Here is an 18732-nt window from a genome sequence, read left to right as displayed (position 1 = left end):
CTCGCTCTCGCTCTAACAAACAGAGCTGTTAATTGATCTCGGGGCCCCTGTTCTTGGCGGGAGTAGTCAAAACACAGAGGGAATTTAAAGCATAAAAGCACGGGCCTGGCTCCACTGAGGAAGTGATGGTAGAGTGGTAGCACGGATGAAAAAAGTTCTGCCTTGGATTCAATCAGCTAAAAGTACCGATTGTCATCTAGCTCTACTTCTGGAGTCCTGCCTCCATCTCCGTGCGCACCTAACATCCTTATTACTTGCCAAATTTGTATTTCCTCATATCTCTGCGTCTTATGAGTGCAGTTTTTCCCCTTATCACCAAAGGGCCCCTAACACGCCTCATTTATAATCAGCGCTGGCTAATAGATGAGACTGGGAAATACCAAGCTAATCACGGGAAGAATGTAGCAGATTTAACCGGCCTATCAAGGGGAATGAGGCGGTGTGTGCGCGCGGACGAGTCTGCGTATGTCGGGGTGGAGTGTCGCTTTGATCTCACAAATGGACCCGCACTCCACCAGCTGCCCCGCCGTGATGGTGACACGCAAACACAAGCACTAACACACACTAGCCCAGATTAAAAGGAAGGAGGGACCTTGCTGGGCCATTCATCATGTCTCTGAGGTCGGGGAGAGTGGGAGGGGGGGCTGTGCCATAGACTGCTGCTAAGGTTAATTAATGAAAGGGGAGTCTGTAGCACCTGTCTGCCTTCTAGTCACTCTCTGGATATGCTGTCCTCCTCCTCTTTCTTCTTCCAGTCCAAACAAAGGAAGGCGGCAAACCAGCAGGAAATACTTCCCCTCGTCTTACAGTGCTCCGATAAGACAGACGTGCTCTGATGTTATTTGTGGCTCAACATATTCTATTTTTATCTTAAAACACTAAAGAAAGGACATCAAACTGATTGCACACCACTTTGGCAGTGAAAGCGCTTCCTGACCCCTTTATCCTATTAGGTGGATTGAATTCACTTTCTCCACAAGCAGCTTGTCAGCGGCGGCTATAACGGCTGCTTCATACTCCGGCTGCGTGTTGCCATCTGACAATAAACCAAACAGTTGTTAAATCAGTGCTTTGCAAATGATGGCCTTGCTTATTGTGTAATAATTCACACCGGCTACAAACTGCTACAATTATAGAGCATATGGGACTGTGAGTCAGCGCTCGCGAATAAAGCATATTGCTTGCCATATTGCAATTGCATAATTTGATGCTCCGATGCCTTGACTAAATCACAAACAAACCATGAAATTAGACAGAGAGGCTCTTTCTTGCCTCATTATGGGCATTATTCTTTCACTTTTCACACTATATTGGACGGTTTGTGTTTGATGGATTCATCGACAGACAAATCAGGGGCTTGTAATTCGAGGTGTCAAGGTCTGATTTAAGAGATTAAAATGGATGGTTTGGAATGTAATAACAGCATATTAGACCGGCACACAGAGGACACATCTTGAAGCGCCTTCACTTCCATATTGCACGATTGCTTAAAACATTAGGAGGACGCTTTTGGTGCAAATTACTGAAGCGGTGCTGTGGAATGACAGAAGGGAAAACCAGTGAATGAAGAACTCTATCATACTTGATCTCGGGAACAGTAATTGCAGATCATATTGATTTCAAATGACAGCAACGCTTTGTCCAACTGTAGTTTCTTTTGCAAACACAGACAAGAAAGCTTTGGAAATATATAAAATTGCAACAGCTAACTGGGATTTGATATATTCATGTGGTACAAACTGTCAGTCATTTTTTTCCATTTCCTGCTTTTTCAGGCTTTCCTCTCTGGTGTCATGTCTTATTTCTAATAACTGGGATTAGGTAAAAGCAACATCTTTAATGTCATCTCTAATGCGTCACCCACCTGTCTTAAAGATCTCGTATCGGATGGAGAAACCTGCCCCGTGCGTCTCGTAGTCAGACACGAACTTGATGAAGAGCTGGTTTCCGGAGGAGACGACCGGAGACGGGGCGATCTTCCCGCAGTACTTCCCCACCAGCTGACCGCTCTCGTCCACGCCGTCTCGCACCTCCACGTAGTCATACCTGCACAGACACAACAGGGAGAGGCGGTGTCAGTCCTCCTTTAGGTCTGCTCTCCATTTGGTTCGTATATAAGTGCTGCTTTTCAGTTTATAAGGGGGAAAATGAAAGGAGACAGCACACACACAAACATACAAGCGCTCTCGGAGGGCCGCTAAAACACAGAGCAGCACAACATATTGTGCAGGTAATGTAGTGGAAATAAAACACTGTGTACTAATGAGGTCTCAGGTTAAAACCCGGAGAACAGGTGGGGAGGCTTTCATTATATCGACCCGGCGCACAAACACACACGCCTCGGAGAGGTTTCATGCTCCCAGCAGCACTGAGGTCAGGTTTATGTAACTGCCTCAACTACTGAACTTCAGCCGAACAATTTTGCGTGTAAACACAACACTCGGAGTGTGTGCGTGCGTTCGTTCTATTCTCTATAAGAGAATAAGGGAACATAATTATGTTTTGGCCTTTGGCTCAGGTTGGGTGTATAGAATGAGCAGGTGTTAAAGCTATTAACAACACACTGTAGCATCGCATTCAAATGGAATTTCAGACCCACGGCTATTGAAGGGAGCAGCTTTAATTGAGTCAGTGGAGGGGTTTGGGGAAAGCGGCTTTGAAATGAAACTGGGAACAAGAGCTGTGACATACACGTGCAGAATCTGGCATGCGAAATTTAAGCCGGTAAGACGGGAAATCAGAGCGCCCGGTCAACGAGGGTGGTCTAAACAGCCTCCGGTTATCAGTGTGTGTGTTCAGTCGCTTGCTAAACTCGTTCTTTAAAAGCTCTCGAGTTGTGGTTTTCACTCTCGTGCCTGCATGTGTGAGCCGGAGCTGGGAGGAAGAGGACCTTTCCGCGCTGTGTTTTGACCATGAGTGACAGCGCGAGCGCCGCTCAAAAAGCAGATTTCGGTTCAGGTTTCCACTGCTCCTAATTGCCCATAACGCACAACTCCCGCCAAGTTTTCAGCTCTGCAGCGCACTTATCGAAAATATTCCTGCCCGAATGCGGACGACCTGCGGCGCTGGCTCCTCCATCTTCATTAGGGGCCAGGTGAATAAAAACGCCTCTCACACAGAGTAAATACAGAAGCGAATTTTGATGTATAGTGTAAGTGTAAAGTGCAGCGGGTTTGTGGTCACACTCGGTCACACACACATGTTCTGTCTCCTCGAAAGATATGCGCCTTCTGGGCAAAAAGGGGCCCATTTGCATAGTTTTGCTTGATTCCCAAATTACTGTCAAAACACCGGGCCTCCTTAGTGATTTTGAGCACACTTAATGCGTGGGATTTTACACAGAAAAGGCGATTTACACTTTGAATGATGGCTGGGGTTGGTGAAATCCCTCAGGTGGGACCTGACATGTAACAACACGCACCGGTTCCAACCTTAACCGCTAAACGGTTTCCTTCACCTGCTGCAAATTGAGGAAAAATGTATTCGAATTTGATGGGAAGGGGAGGGGGGGCCTTGGCGGTGCAAAATATTAGCAGGAGGAAAGGGATTTGGATAGCGAGCAGGGAGGACAGGGTGTAAATAAATGTGGAGCTGAACAGAAGTGGCACAGCTCCAGATCGGGTCCCCTGAGAAGCTGCAGTGGATGGATGACTTCACTTGCCTTCCAGCTCGGGTGGGGTGATCTGAGGTGATATGGAGCTGTCGAGATGCATCAAGCGCTTCTTCTTGTTCTTCATCTCTCTGTTAAATTTTTTAGTGTCTTGGTTTAAAGGTTTGGTAACAAAAAAAAAAGCAGCTGCGTGTCTTTAAAACCAATACCTGTCCTTCAGGCTCTGATAGTTACCACGTCGCTCTTTCTCTCTGATCTAAACACTGAAAGGCATTATTCAGTTTTCCCTCCACTTGATCCTTCGTTTGTTTTTAAATTTCCCTGGGACTCGTTCTTCTCGCATGCTTCATGACCTCCCCCCGCTCGTGTTTTTCAACTTCTCCCTGTTGCTCTTGTGACTGCGCTGTGATTTCAGACCAGGTCTTCTTCCTTCTTTTCCCTCGTCAGGCCACCAGCTGTAGCAACAGCCCCGGCTGGCTTACACAAGTACCACTTTGTTTCAGCTACTTTATCAGCTGCGGCTCGGTGAAAAATACAAGTTTCACGTGGTGTTTGCGGTTTTAAGCCTCCCCTGAGTTTTGACCGGCCGGGGAGTTGCTCATTATTTAGTTTAATGGGATCTCTTGGAACTGGGTTCGTGTTGCACTGATGTCATAAGCTTATGTTATTTGTGAAGGACTCATGACGTCGCATTATTTTTAGTAACTGAGAGGGAGGCATGTGTAGTGGTGAAGCCGTTTTCTTAATATCAGTTTAGTTACAGGAGGAAGCAGCAGTAAGATTTCTCACCCAATCAATTTCTCCTCCGCTCTCCTCTCCTCTGCTCTCCTTTCCATCTTTTCGTTCTCAGCTCACAACAGAGAGTATCAATCTTCCTGTGGCCCTGCTCTGTTCTATCAGCAGACTTATAATTCACCTCAGAGCCTCTCTCTCTGCAGCTATCTTACCCTGCCCTCCACACACACACACACACATGGAGACGCGCGCACAACTGCCAAAAGCAGAGCATTGCCAGACGCCTAAAAAATTGATGCTGAGATGCATCACTAAGATGAAGAAGGAGAGAAAAGCAAGCTGCAGTACAGCTCAAGAAGCTGAGCGGGTGTTGTGTGTGTGCATATTTGTGCAGGTTCGTGTAGATGCGGAGCAGTATGCATGTTCTGTACGGTGCAGCGTGTGGCGGTGTTAATATTAATATTTTTCTTTCAGCCATATTTGGCATTCAAATGACTTTTTGACTTCTTGCGCTACCTGAAAAGCAGCACTCTCTGGCGCATCATCAGCTCAAATGTATACAGAATTTACCCAAGATAAATTCTGTGCAGATTTGTGCAGACGCAGAGCTTTACGCATACTTTTTTTACAGTGTAAACAAAAAATATTAATGCTTCATTTGACCATATTTGGCGTTCAAATGAGAGGAAAAAACACATTTTCTGACTCCCTGCGCCTTCTGAAAAGCTGCACTTCTACTCTGGAGCATGGCCAGCTCTATAATGTACACTGCACGTGCACAACGTCCATGCAGATTTGTGTCGACGCAGAGCTTCGTGCATATATTTTGCACGGTGCGGCATGTTGTGGTGTTGACAGAAAATGCCAATGACCATGTTTGGCATTCAAACGAGATTGTTATTTTGACTCCCCGCGCCTCCTGAAAAGCAGCATTTTCACTCCGGCGCATCATCAGCTCGAATGGCCCTCGCAAAGGCGGCACAGCGGGACAGAGAATACGGAGAGAGGGGAGAATACGCCCTGAGGGGAGCTATAAAGGACCTCTCTCTTCCTTCTACAAAATGTCTCTATTTGTGCCTAAATGACTGGTGCATTGGCCAGAACACCAAAAGGTTCTGCGCCGGTGGCTCCACATGCTCCGCTCTGCTAACACAGATCCATCCGAGCCCTTATCATGTGGAAGACATTATAGGAAACGCTTGGATGGTGCAGTCTGATGCCTTATAAAGTCACTCCTGTCACCAGCTGCTGTAACTCATTGCTCTAAACACCTGTGGGTACTCTCTTCTAAGGTGGACAGAGGACAATTAACAACCTCTGTCTGGGATTATAAAAGAACTACATGGCCTACTTAGAAGCCCCCCTACAGTTTGGGGGTTTGCGGCTAATCTACATCCTCCTGATGGGTCAAGTTAAACTTAGATTCCTCTTCTTGGGAGCCTGCGTGGTGACCTTTTATGTTGTATAGATGCTGCTGCTTCTGTTGTTGCTTGCAGTTATTCCTCAAGACAATACAATCCAGTTGAGCCATGCACTTATTCATCTGTCTAGTCTGCTCTGGGTCTGGGTGGGCCCGCAACTCACACACAGATAATTACACACACACACACACACACACACACACACACACAGCAAAGTCGCCTACCACAGTGCTAATAGTGAAAACGGTTTGCCAATCCAGCGGGGAAATTAAAGGGAAAAAGGAGAGGGATAGGAGGGTAAACGGGAGGTGGGGGGCCGAATGTAATTCGCAACGACCTTCGCTTCACCGACTCAAATGTATTAGCCTGCCTTCTTTCTTCAGGCACAGAGAGAAAGCAATCCGCCAGTGTCAAACGAGAACATTAGCCCTCCCTACAAAGCCCAAAGAGAAGGCGACAAACCAGCGGCCTAACAATATAACAGTTATATTGCCTGAAGCTTTCCCATGGAAATAATCTGTCCTGCCTCTATAAATGTCTTGATATGGTTCTACAAAAGCAATACAATCTCAGGCAAATGGAATAACACTATGACAGACTGCATAAGCCTCGTACAATTGGTTAGATTTCTTAATCAGACCATTTATAAGCCCGAGCATGCCGTGGAAAACCCCAGAACAAGAGCTCCTTCTTTGCTATTGCCCTCTGGTTCGGCTGCAGACTCAACAACTGCCTGACCCCCTTTCTCTGGCATTTTCCGTCTGTGGCTGACAGCATATAACTTGCAGTTGCGTTTAAACACGTCACCTAAGATATGTCAAAATATCTCCAGGTAACACAAGTGGAAACGGCTAAACAATGGGACTTGGGACAGGTCCGTCGGGCATGAGGGGACTTGGCAGGAAAACGTGACCTTGTTGTCAACTGTCAGAAACTAAATAAAAAGTTATGTATTAACGAGTCTTGACTAACTAGCTGTCACTCGGGGCTCCGGCAAAACATCATTAACATTTGTACAAGGGGGCCCCAAGACAAGCTGATCTACGAGTTACTTTTTCCGAGCCTGGAGGGGACATACCTTGCCAAAATAAAACGGTCTCTCTCTGTCTACTTTCCATCCCGCACTGCCTCCCCATTGCATGTGACACTCATTAACCTGAACGGAGAATAACAGGTTCCCTTTTTTTTTCCTTGGGCACCAGTCCAGCTGTAACGACTCGGCTCAGCTGGAAGGACAAGGAATAAAGAAAACTTAATCTCAATGTTAAAAACTTGACTCTAACTGAGTCGCTCACATAAAGATTTTTATTGAGGGTTAACACTAAAGACTAACTGTGGCTATCACGTTCCAAAAAAATCACAAGACTATCATCCCCTCCACCGATGTGCTTTCACTTCTGAATCTGCAGAAAATTATCGCAGCAGTTGAAGGCCTCCGAATGTGGCGACTCACCCAGCGGGACAGAACCCCAACCAATCAGAGCTGATGGCTTCAGAAGTGGTTCCTCGTTGGCGAGGGGAGAAGGGCATGATTGCCTTGCTTCACCGCCGCGTTTCCCGCAAAGACGAATGGAGATAAAAAAAGATTTATGAAAAGATGGATATCCCCTGCACAGATGGCCCAGCTGCACCCGTCCAACGGGCCTCTTTGGGTGTCACCCTGTACACTGTAAGACTCCGCTCTGTCGTATTTTTAGACGCCGCTGCTGTTTCCGATTTTGTTGCGGCCTCGCGTCTGAAAAGCATATTCGCTCCCCTAAACTGCAATTATCATTAGCATTGATGGATTTAGCATGCCTCCATCCATTAGCTTCCCTAATTACACTGTCGAGAGATCTGCTGTCGCCAACAATCAAATTAATGAATTTGGCTGTTTAGACTCAATTATTGCATCCCCCTCCCTCCGCAACACGCACAATAATCCTTTATTCAGAAATATGAGCACAGGCTGACAGAGGGAGATTTCTGCCCCGAGGGGTGTGGGTGTATGTGTGTGGAAAGGGTAGGTGGTGGTGGTGGGGGGGTTCCTTTCTGCTCAGCACAGACCCCGCTCACACTGCTGTGGACCGGAGAGGGGATGGGTAGAGGGTGGTGGCCAGAAAACAAGCAAGGAAAATAAGACTGACCACAAAAGCCCCCACTGTTAACAGGCTGTCTAAATCAGCCATGCCATGAAGGGAAGGGAAGGAGGCCCTACCTCGCACTGCACTTTGAACACAGGGGACGCTGAAGAACTACGCTCAGCTGACTATTATATTTTATATTCACACAAGTGAATGGCAGGAGCAGATTTTTTTCAGCCATCCCGCTCGAACAAACTCGGACTTTCTTCTCCTATTAAAACCTTGAAGCGTGACAAATAGGTCATAACAATGTGATTACCGAAAATGTGAATTATACATGTGATTTCAACAAGTCTCAGGGCAAGTTATGTATAGTCACTCCTATTACGTAGCATTTTATGGTATTTAATTACTGTATATGTTAAATATAATTGATTTGTTACACTTTTTTGTTTCTAATTCATCCACTGGTTGATTCTTACTCCAGCGGGACAATGTTCAACACATAATTCATTAAAGAAAATGAAAAGAAAACATGGCTCAAACACAAATGAGCTCCTGCTGATTCCTTAAAAGCACTAATATATGACATAAGCTGTGGCCCCTGTGGATGACCCCTCAGATACTTGATCAGTTTGGGATTTGGTGAATTTGGAGGCCAGGTCAACACCTTGTGCCATCAAGGAGTGTCATTGCTGTGGGGTGGGGCTGCCTGGTCTGGTCTAGGTTGGTGGTACACGTCTAAGTAACATCCACATGGATGAATGCCAGGTTCAAAGTTTTCTCAGCAGAACACTGAATTGTGAGATGAATCTATTGGTAAAATGCCCACGGCAAAATGGGCTTCAGAAATGGATACAGTAAATATGGCATACATGTTTATATGTGACGTGAATATTCAGGCTAAATGTCCGCTTTGGGTAAATTAAGAAAAAGGACACTCCCCTGCAGCGATGGCCTTATCATAAAGCCATTTTGATTGAGAGCTATTATGAAATTTGTCAATTACATGCACCCTACTGAAAAAGGTTTAACAGGTTAACACAATGAAGCCGGAAGCCTGTGACATGATTCACAAAGGAGACAAAAATAGAGGCGTGTAAAATTCTGAAATTCTGAAAGAAAGAACGTCAGAAAGGATGAAAAGCACCACAGGTTTTCAGAAAGAGAGAAAAGGGAGAGAGAAGGGGCAAGAGAGGCACTCTAACCCATTTCTGGGGCCATTACATGAGGGAATGGCTCCCATTTGTCCCACCTTGACATTTGAGAGGATCTCTGATTACACAGGAGAGAAGGGGCAGGCAGAGGTGAGCGAAGAGAGGATCCTCCACAGGGGTCTGTGGAAGGGCTCAGATGATGCGCCGCCGTCGGAACAATGAGAAGTCAAGGGTAAAAATAACAGGGCGCCCGAGAGAAAGGGGGTGAGGTGGCACAGCAGAGGCGACTTGTGTACTTGTGTGTCTTTTTTTAAACACGCCGTCTCCGCCCTATACACCTAACACCTCGGCGGAATGAATACATGTGCACCCTGCAGGGCGGGATGAAGATAGGAAGATAACGCAATAATCCAAGACAGACAACTCTCAGCTTGAAGCCAATATAGGCTGGCGGTGGCGGCGTGCTGCATTATTTGGTGCAGAACCTATTCAATTTGAAAGCATAAAACCTCAAAGTTTGCATAAAAAAACTTTTGTTGCGGACACCACATTTGGAAAACAATGTGTTGTCCTTTAGATACGTGGCTACGTGGCGTCTTTGGCCATGTGGACCGCGATTACTGGAGCATCTGCGACTTTCTGATAAAGAAAACCAAAGGAAACCTGGATGTCCTGTCCACGAGTGCATGCGTCACGCGTAAACGAGGTCAGGCCCACTGGAACCATGTGAGAAAAAGACACATACGGAAACATGACAGACACAGATGTAAACAACCTTGAGGTAGTGACCCAGTGAACTTAAACACAGGAATAAAGTTGGTCATGTGAGCGCTTCCTGCCTTGTCTTGTCGTGTTTCAGGGGCAGATGAGAAAAATAAAAACAACGACATATCCAGAGGCAATGGTCTATCTGTTCCTTGGCGCTGCGAGGAGCCAGCGGCGCTCCCCGCCGGGTAATGAGCTGTGCATGCAGGGAGCACGCTGCATTCAGAGGAGGCGAGATGAGCGGACGAGGAGCACAGAGGAGGAGAGGAAGGGAGAGGGGGATGGGGGTGGGTGGGGGGACTGAGTCTGGGGTCAGCTAGAGGTAAAGCCTTTTGGATGCTGCTTAAAACTCTGTCCTCCTCTAAAAGAAAGTGTGGTGTGGGCGCGCTGAAGGGAAACCGCTGACTGAGAAAAGGCAGGGAATTTTGGCTATTGATTGAGTGAGTAAAGAAAAACAAAAAGCAAAAGAGAAAAATAGTGCAGACTAAGGTAGTCGGCAAACAGGTGCCAAGCACAACAACAGCGGAAGGTTCGTGGTTTGAAACACTCTCCCTCCCTCAAACACTCGTTTTACGTGGCTCTGCTGTGGCCAGTGTGCTTCAGGGCAATGGTAATAACTGCACTGGGAATTATTCAATTAAACGTCCCATCCGTCCCCCCGGCACCCTCCTCTTCCTTCTCTCTGCCCTCCCTGGAGCCTGTGGAAGGGTCAGAGAGCAGTCTGGGCTGAGTGTCTCATGACCGGGGTCATCTGGCTGGACATGCAGCCACTTGGCTGGAAGTAGGGTAGACCGTGAAGAGAGCCTGTGGGAGTGTTGTCGAGTGCACGCAGAATAGACCACATCTGACCTTAAACCACACTTTAAACTTGGGAGAACATGAGCTACGTGCATGATCCTTCACAGAAATGACAACAAATAACCGGAACCGTTCGACATTAAGGGCACATCTGCAGGCATGACTGGGTAAGTTTTCTTCTAACGTGGGTCGGCCCTTAGACGGAATATCTAATATTTAAAACCTCATCCTTTTCTTCAATTTATTGGCTGCATTGTTGCCACTGCATGAAAAGAAGAACTCAGGTTTTCCAACGATGCAGCACTTTGAAAGCCAAATAGGCCGCGCTGTGAGGGCCGCATGCCAAGCGGTGCATCTCTTCCGAGGCTGGATTCTTGGCATTGCAGGGCTGATTTAAGTGCTACCGGTCGGCCAGCCAGGCACTGCTAGCATCTGAAGGACAATGTGACTCTTCCATTTACTGGCCTGACAATCAAACTTTCCTGTCAACTTGGTGGCTGTCTGTTCAGTAGTTTAATCTCCTCTGCGGGGGCCGTGTAAGTATGCGTGGAGGAGATAGAGGTCTTCCTGGAAAGGTTGGAGGGACAGGCTACTAATAATACCCCACTGAGATAATGCTAGAAAAGGACGATGTTAGGCTTAATTTACAGCCCTTTTTTTTTTATTATTTTGCAATGATGGTCATCTGACAAAAGAAATACGGCCGTGAGAAAAAAATGTGAAGGTGGCCGCATGAAAAAAGGACAGACCACAACTAATGCTGCCAATTTAGTGAGGAGAGATCAAGCAAAGAGCAAACAAAGCCAGGGATTGTGAGTGGCTCTAACTCAATCAGAGAGCGGTGGGGTATCGCCCCATCAATCACTGTCTGCTTGCTGCCCCGGCCGAATCACGCAGAGCTGAGTGGTGGAGGGACACACCGACGAGCCAGCGGCCCACTGTGCGCAAACACAGCGACCGAAAATGACCCCGGGGATCTGGGGCTGAGAGCGAGGGGTCCTCGGCTTGCCACTTCCTACCTACCGTACCCTCTCGCCCACTGAAAACAAGCTTTGCTTCACCCGAAGCCTCTCCGGGGACCCGGCTTGATTGTTTGAATAAAGAATCCTGCGGTTGCTGAAGGCCCCCCCTCCCCTCTTCCCACTTGCCACCCCTCGCAGATCTGTAAGCACAGGGGCGTTAGGGCAACAAACAAGCCGCGTAGCACCCCCCGCCACATCAATCACAATCATAGGCCCCTTTCAAGGTTAGACCACTAAACGAAACATGTCTGACAAGCTTGGACACGCCGTATTAAAGTGTCCAGAACTCCCTCATCAGTTTAACTAAAGAGCCTCTTCTCTGCCCTTTCTCCTCTGGGACGGGTAAGACATTGAGGTACTGTTTCAAAGCAATCCACCCCGACTACCGCTCTACCACCCACATATCGTGAACTCCGATTACTCCTCATTCAGCCTTGTTTATCGCTCCTTGCTGTTTTCCACACAGCCTCATAAACTGAGAAATCAGCACATGGCGGAAAGAAAAAAGGCAAGGGAGGAAAACCTGTTGCTAATTATGTCGTACAAAGCAGAGCGAGGGGGAGATGGCGCTCATTGCCAACTGTCCTTTGGAAACAGAAAGGCATAATTGAATTATAACCTCAGTGTTGAATGTTTTTTCATCTGCGCTGGAAGGAAAGCGTCAGAGTCTGAATTCTCCTACGGCCACTAGATGTGTGTCCAGATAGGGAGCTGAGATCACCAAATGTCGTCCTCTAATCATGAGCCTGTACACACGGCTTCTTCTTTTTTTTTTTTTTTCTCGCGGTCTGTTTCGGATGAAAAGCAAAAAAAAAAAGAGTGACATCCACTAAGCTGTGTGGGCTGCAGCCTCATTCCACAAGAAACTTCCATATAGGGAGGCGTGTATTGGTTTGGGGATGGAAAAAAAAAAAAGAAGAAAAAGAGAAAGTCGCCAGCTACTGTACGCGGTGCCAGAAACAGCTTAGGGACACGAGTCCTTGGCAATTGCCGATCACTAACTCCCACATCGAGATGTAAAAAAAACAAAACAGGCGGACACATGAGACGGCGTCGCTTTTCGTGCCGCCTCAGATAACGCCGGGCGAGACTGGGAATCCGCCGGGTTATTTATGAGCGCGGGCCTCGTCGCCTCTTCCTTCCCCAGTTTCTCCTTCTTTTCCTACTCCTCAGCTGTGAAGTAGACCTGCCGCCCCCTCCCACTGCGAAGCAGAGTGGCTCGCCTCCCGGTTGTGGTCAGGTTGTGCATGAATCAAAGTGGTGACAGAGCAGCGGGGAGGATGGCAGATGCCACGGCCAGAAAGCTTTTCAATCAAGCTGCCCTTCCGAGCCGTGGCCAAGGTGAAACACTTCACCGGTGGATGGAGGAAAGAAAAAAAAAAAGACCCTAAACCCCACGGTCGCTCTCTCACGCGCACACACTCATATTCTTTGTACATGCAAGCACACGTGTGCGCAGACCTACTTTAATCCTGCTCATTAGCCAGAGAGTAACCCCTTCTACGTGAAAAAGAGACGAAGAAGAAGAAGAATGAGAGTCCTGAGAGTGAAGGTCAACAGCTTCCTGATGCAACATCTCTGTCTGCTGTCCAATCTTTTCTGCCCTCCGGTTAATTAACAAGGTGAATGTATCCTTTCAATCTGTCCTCGAATGGCTCACCTGCCTCGTGAACGGTTACTGTTGTTGTTGTTTTTTCTTTTTTTTTTTTTTGCAAATGGAAAGCACTCGTCTGTGGAAGCGTCACCATGCTGGCAAAATAAGGCTTGGCGTAATTGCCGCCAAGTGCAAACAAGATAAATTCAAAATGGATTTGCTCTTTGAGATGCAGGTGACAGGGCCCTTTCTCAAGGTGCACTGTTTCAATGTAATTTTGGGTCTAATTTGATTTCCATTGTGATGAACCGTGGGAGTCTGCCGCTGCAGAAAATACCAGGTGCACAACCTCTTTTTTTTATTTATTTTTTTTTTGTCGAACCCCGGCAGTTAAAAGAAACGGTGTCGCCCCGACGCACTCCATTCGGCTGTGCCCCGTGTTTTTTTGCGGCGGGACTTTCATCTCCCCGCCTCGCCACCACCCCCCCGGCGTCAATGCTTCTCTGACATGCACTTTAAAAAAAGAACACACTGACAGCGGAAATAAATGTCCGCTAACAGGCCATAAGTATCTTCCAACAATTTGTGTCAATCCAAAGCCCTATCCCTTCAGCCCTGGAGGTCACAGCACTTCCCTTCCATAAAAGCTGCCATCGCCGCAGGCCTGTTAAAGAGGAAAAAAGAAAAAGGTTCCCCTCGCGTTCTTGGCTTATTTATTTTCCTCCATGACAACAGCTAATGAACAATCACACAGCCCGCATCTCCTTATTTGAGCATGGTTGCCATGCAGAGGGAGGGGGGGAAAGGGTGATCTTCACCTGCTGTGAATCTCCACTGCGCTTTATCATGAGGCTGCTGCTGCTGCTGCATGTGCGGAGGGGGGACAAGGGAATTAGGAAAAGTGGCCAAGTGGATCTTTTCCCTAAAGCTCCTTCTGTCCTCCACTCTCACTTCCTAGAAACAGGTGGCAATCTTTGCCGGGTGCTGTGAAACATATGAGTGGAGTTAGTGGGATTCCACATGACAAAGAAAGGGCCAACTATAGATCCGGGGTAGGTTAATACCCCCCCTTCCAAAGCTCCTATTAGTCATCTCTGGAGCTCAGGCCTCGGTCACAAATGCCATGAGGGGCAGGATGTCTATTGTGGAAGGTACACAGCAGAGAATGTTTGCCTTCCCAGCAGGCCGAGCAGCTCCACGGGGGCAGCTCAGCGGGAGATTGGAGTGAAGGGGCAGAGGGACAGAGAAGCAGAGAGAGCTACAATTAAAAAAAAAAGGAGAAATGGAGTTGCTTTTCTAAGCTTTGAGTTCCCGGCACCTGTAAGCAGGGGGGGTCCCGCAGACTTTTGAAGCGTGGTGAGGCGCTGACTCTCTCCTCGATCTCCCCCCACGACGAGCTGCTTGAGCAGGCATTCCTGGAATATCTCCGCTGCCTAGTACCACTCTGCCATACATCTCATTCGAAACCACTCCCAGCCCCCCCCCCCCCCCCCCCCACACACACACACACACACACACACACACACACACAACCCCCCACAACCCCACCAAACCTCCATCTACTGCACACGCTGTCACACTGGAATGTCCGTGAAGTTCAGAAAAACGCCAAGCCGACGGAGAGAAAAGCAAAGAAATGAGGGAGGGATGAGAAAGCAGAGGCTCCAACCCCTCCTGTTTTTAACTCGTCTCCTCTGCACCTCCAAAACAAACAGCGCAGCCTTGACTGACTGACTGACTGACTGACTTACTGACTGACTTACTGCAACGGTTTTCAGTATGTGCTGAAGAAAGAATGTTTTTTTCGGTCTGGTCAGCAAATCCGATGCCATCAATGATTCATAATGTTGTCAGGGGTGCATCGCGTCTGTAGAAAGTTGGCTCTCCTCTTTGAGTCAGCAATTGAGGAAAAGGCGGAGAGAAGAGCCTGCAGACTTCTGAACAGAAACTTTCACTCACACAATAATAACTGTGGTGTGTCGTCCAAATAAGATGAGTTGCCCTTCAGCCTGCCATTTGTGAAACCTGCCCAGTACTTGTTTAGATTTGAACCCTCTGAAGCCACCATTTTTTCCTTCAGGATTATTGCAAGGCTGCCGCAGCCAGACGAGCCTTTATCAGATCGCAAGGGGGGAAAAAAGAGAACGGGTGCACGGTAAAGGGAGCGAGGCAAAAACGTATCTGTTTACTTTAGTTTTTCGCTTGAGCTTAGCTTGCTCATTCCGCCGATTTTCGGAGCGAAGTGACTTCAAATATTTGCCTCGACGCAGGCTGCGCCTTTGCCTCAAACTTCATTAGCCGCAAGAGGCGGCGAGGGTGGCCCCCCCCCTGCCCCGAAACTCCACTCTGTGAAAGTCTACAGCGGTGCGTGAAAGGTAAACACGCTCTGCATTCAGAATCGCAAGGCTCACTTAGTCTCCTTATCTTTGTGATGAAGTGCTTTCCTCCTCCAGCTCTCAGGATACAGGCCTCTGCGCTTCCCCAAACAAACCTGCCAAGGGTAGCGCACACGTGCAACAACACCGCCACAGCCAGACTCCACTCAGCAAAGACTGTTTTTCTTTTTACGAGCACCACTTTGAGTGCTTCTTGTTTGGTTTGCTGATAAGCGCCATGTTGGGGAACATGTGGTGCATGTGTGTTCCATTTGCCCACTAATTAGATTGCAAGGCAGTGCACTGAAGCATGCATTGTTACCCCCACCGTCTCCACCTCCACCCACTCTGCCAGTCCATCAGATAAGGAAGCCTTTCTGGCTCTCATCAGTTTCCATTATGTAAGGGCTGATTTGGTGAGTGGAGCTGCGACAGGGAGTCTGATGGGTCCAACACAAATCACACCCAACTACTGTCTGCAGATACATGAGCGACTATTCCCGCTCTCATAATTGGGTTACCTATGACATGCTTTGTCAGCGATTAGCACAATAATCAACCCTCATGTTACACAGGACGATAATTTGAATTTAAGGAGGAGAAAGGGGGGGACTTAATTCACTGGCGTAGCCTTTTTATGGAAAGCCAAAGCGAAGCAAGTTAGGGAATATATCATGAAGTGGAACTAAAGTCCCATGAAAACCACTCCATTAGCAGCATTAAAAATGAAACGGCGCACCAGGTTAAAAATAGGAAAAAGATGCAGGTCAGGACGACCCCGTTTTTTTCTGGTGCAATCTCTGAGTGGCCCACATGAATCAGAGACCGGCTTGAGTTTCACAACCGTCCGCCTGGGTCATTTGTCAACGCATCCAAGCGGTTAAGAACCTTCTGACCACACTATTGGTATTACATAGGTCGTCTCGGCTCTAAATGTAACAGATATGCGTGTAGGATATGGGAAAAAGAGACGCTAGCTTATGTAAACACCTCCGCAAACACAAATTTCATCTGCTAACAAGTTTATGAACAGCCAGTCAACCGGCAATCTGCAAATTCATTCTGCTGAATGAAAAGAGCACTGCTAATTTGTAAATGATACACTGATTGATTGGTAAACTCAAAGCCCGCTTTCATTTCAAATTGAGAAAAAAAAGCGGGCCTTCCTTGCCTGCGGGCGAGTAAAAAAATGTTTTTTTCTTTTTTTTTTTTTTACTAAACACAGGAAATTCATTCCTGGCTAATTTGATTAACACGAGCATTGTTACTGCCGCCCTTCCCTTCCTCACCCTCCGTTTCTAACCGAGGATCTTGGACAGTTTAATAGTCCCTCTGGTGCTGAAATTGGACCCAGACGAAGTGTCAAGGAGCATCCAGCCTCAAAAAAAAAAAAAAAGAAGAAGAAGAAGAAGACAGCAGCATTCATTCTGCTATATATCTCTGACAGCAGTTAAAGTGGGATCTAAATCTGTGATTAAAGGGGGGGAAAAAACCCTGCAAGCGTATACAGGGGCCATTCAAGGAGCACAAAAGGAGCGTAGGGTCCAGGTTTGGGGTGGAGTGGAGGATACAGTAACAGGATCCAGCAAAGCCCTGTACTCTCCCGAGCCCTGCAGCGTAAACAAACAGCTGAGACAGAGCAAGGCAGAGACACAAAAACCACACAATCACACACACACATAAGGGAAGACAGGCAATCAGGGCGAGGCGGTCTGCCCAGGCAAGGCTCACCTCGGGGCGGCCGCACACTGACACAGGCTCATCACATTACTGTCTATCTCTGGTTTCATCGGCTTAAACTATCTATCTGACAACAGGTTAGCCGCCTAGCCTCTTGCTGGATGCGACAGCTCGTGGCTTACAAGTCAAATAAGGATCAGCAACTGTCACAGGGAGGTGCGCCTCTAAAGGGTGCTTTCAGCAAGTTTTGAGGAGAATCATCACATCACCTGGCTCCAACACTGACGCTATCAGAGCGAAAATATGCTGAGACTTGCTTTTTTACGCAGCCAGTTCTTGGGATTTGTGACTAGTTTGGAGAGTAATTGGATTTTAAGAAGGGATATGAAAGCAGTATATAAAACAGCCACAGTTAATGACCTCTTCTGAGGTTTTGGCCCTTTAGTTTTTCCCCCCTTTCTGTAAAAAATATAAAATAAAATAAAATAAAATGCACTGCCGTTCAAATCAATATTATATCCCAGTGATCTCACTCCGCAAAGACGAAAATTAAGGACATTCCTGAAAAACCAAATGGCAGGGGTGAGACATTCCTGCTGCTTTATGTAGTGCAAGATCACATTAACACGGTTTCAGACGGCCGGCTAGACACTAGATGGCGCAGTTTCATGTGCAATAGGCATCAGGGAAAAGGGGGGAATGAGTGGTCTCACACAGGAGTGCTTTAGGAGTCACACACACACACACATATGAATGGAGCAGGCATGCATTTGTACTATTAGATGGCAATCAACATAGCAGAGCTTTAATTCTATCCTACTTTACTCCCAACTAACTTTAGGGCAACATCTGATTGAATGAATGAGGTTTTAGGGCCAAAACAGAGCACATCTGTTTTCCATAAAGAGGATCACTAAGTCATGCAGTATACTTACTTGCACTCACGGTCCTCCAGATCAAAATGCGGATTGAAGTTGATGAGGATCCGCTGGTGAGGACCAGGCGCCGAGATCACCCACATGCATTTCTGACTAGGGGAGTAAGAATAGGGGTATCCGGGCGAGGTGAGGTAGTTGGCGTTTGAGATTCTGATGTTGCCTCCACATTTGTCTGAGGAGAAGAGTGAAAATAGGGTGTTTTAACGGAACAAATGAAGTTGTAATATACACATGTATTTATATGCGATAGCCTGATGCTCTCATGCGCAGCAGCTTGCAGAGAAAGAAAACAGCTTTCTAAATAATGTAATCTGTGTCTCACACCACGAGAACAAACCCTTAAATTGCGTTTTGAAATCTGGATCGACAAAATGGATCAGAAACAAGACTCTGACTCTGAAGACGTCTGAAAGTTGAAGATTTCTATTATGGAAAAAGCTTTAAAAACCTAATCTATGTATTTATTATTATTATTATTTTTATCTATACAGTGGGCAGACATTTCGTCTTCGGTTCTTTTGTATATTGTGCAAACTATTGTAGGTAAACTGCATTTAACACGATGTTTAGTCAG

The 18732-nt window shown here is 47.1% G+C and overlaps 1 protein-coding gene across 4 annotated transcripts in view; it reads right to left on the bottom strand.

Annotated features, from left to right (window-relative positions):
• nrp1a (neuropilin 1a) overlaps nt 1-18732 on the bottom strand; it is a 57725-nt gene that overhangs the window by 35268 nt on the left and 3725 nt on the right. For all 4 annotated transcript variants that reach the window (XM_047568028.1, XM_047568026.1, XM_047568029.1 and 1 more), the window contains 2 exons: nt 18156-18330; nt 1865-2046 (listed from right to left, as the gene is read on the bottom strand). In XM_047568028.1, coding sequence (XP_047423984.1) covers nt 1865-2046; nt 18156-18330 — 357 coding nt within the window. The remainder of the gene's footprint in view (nt 1-1864; nt 2047-18155; nt 18331-18732) is intronic.

Source organism: Mugil cephalus, chromosome 18 (assembly GCF_022458985.1).
Source record: "Mugil cephalus isolate CIBA_MC_2020 chromosome 18, CIBA_Mcephalus_1.1, whole genome shotgun sequence".
NCBI classification, from domain to species: Eukaryota; Metazoa; Chordata; class Actinopteri; order Mugiliformes; family Mugilidae; genus Mugil; species Mugil cephalus.
This window is presented reverse-complemented; position numbering and strand designations above follow the sequence as displayed.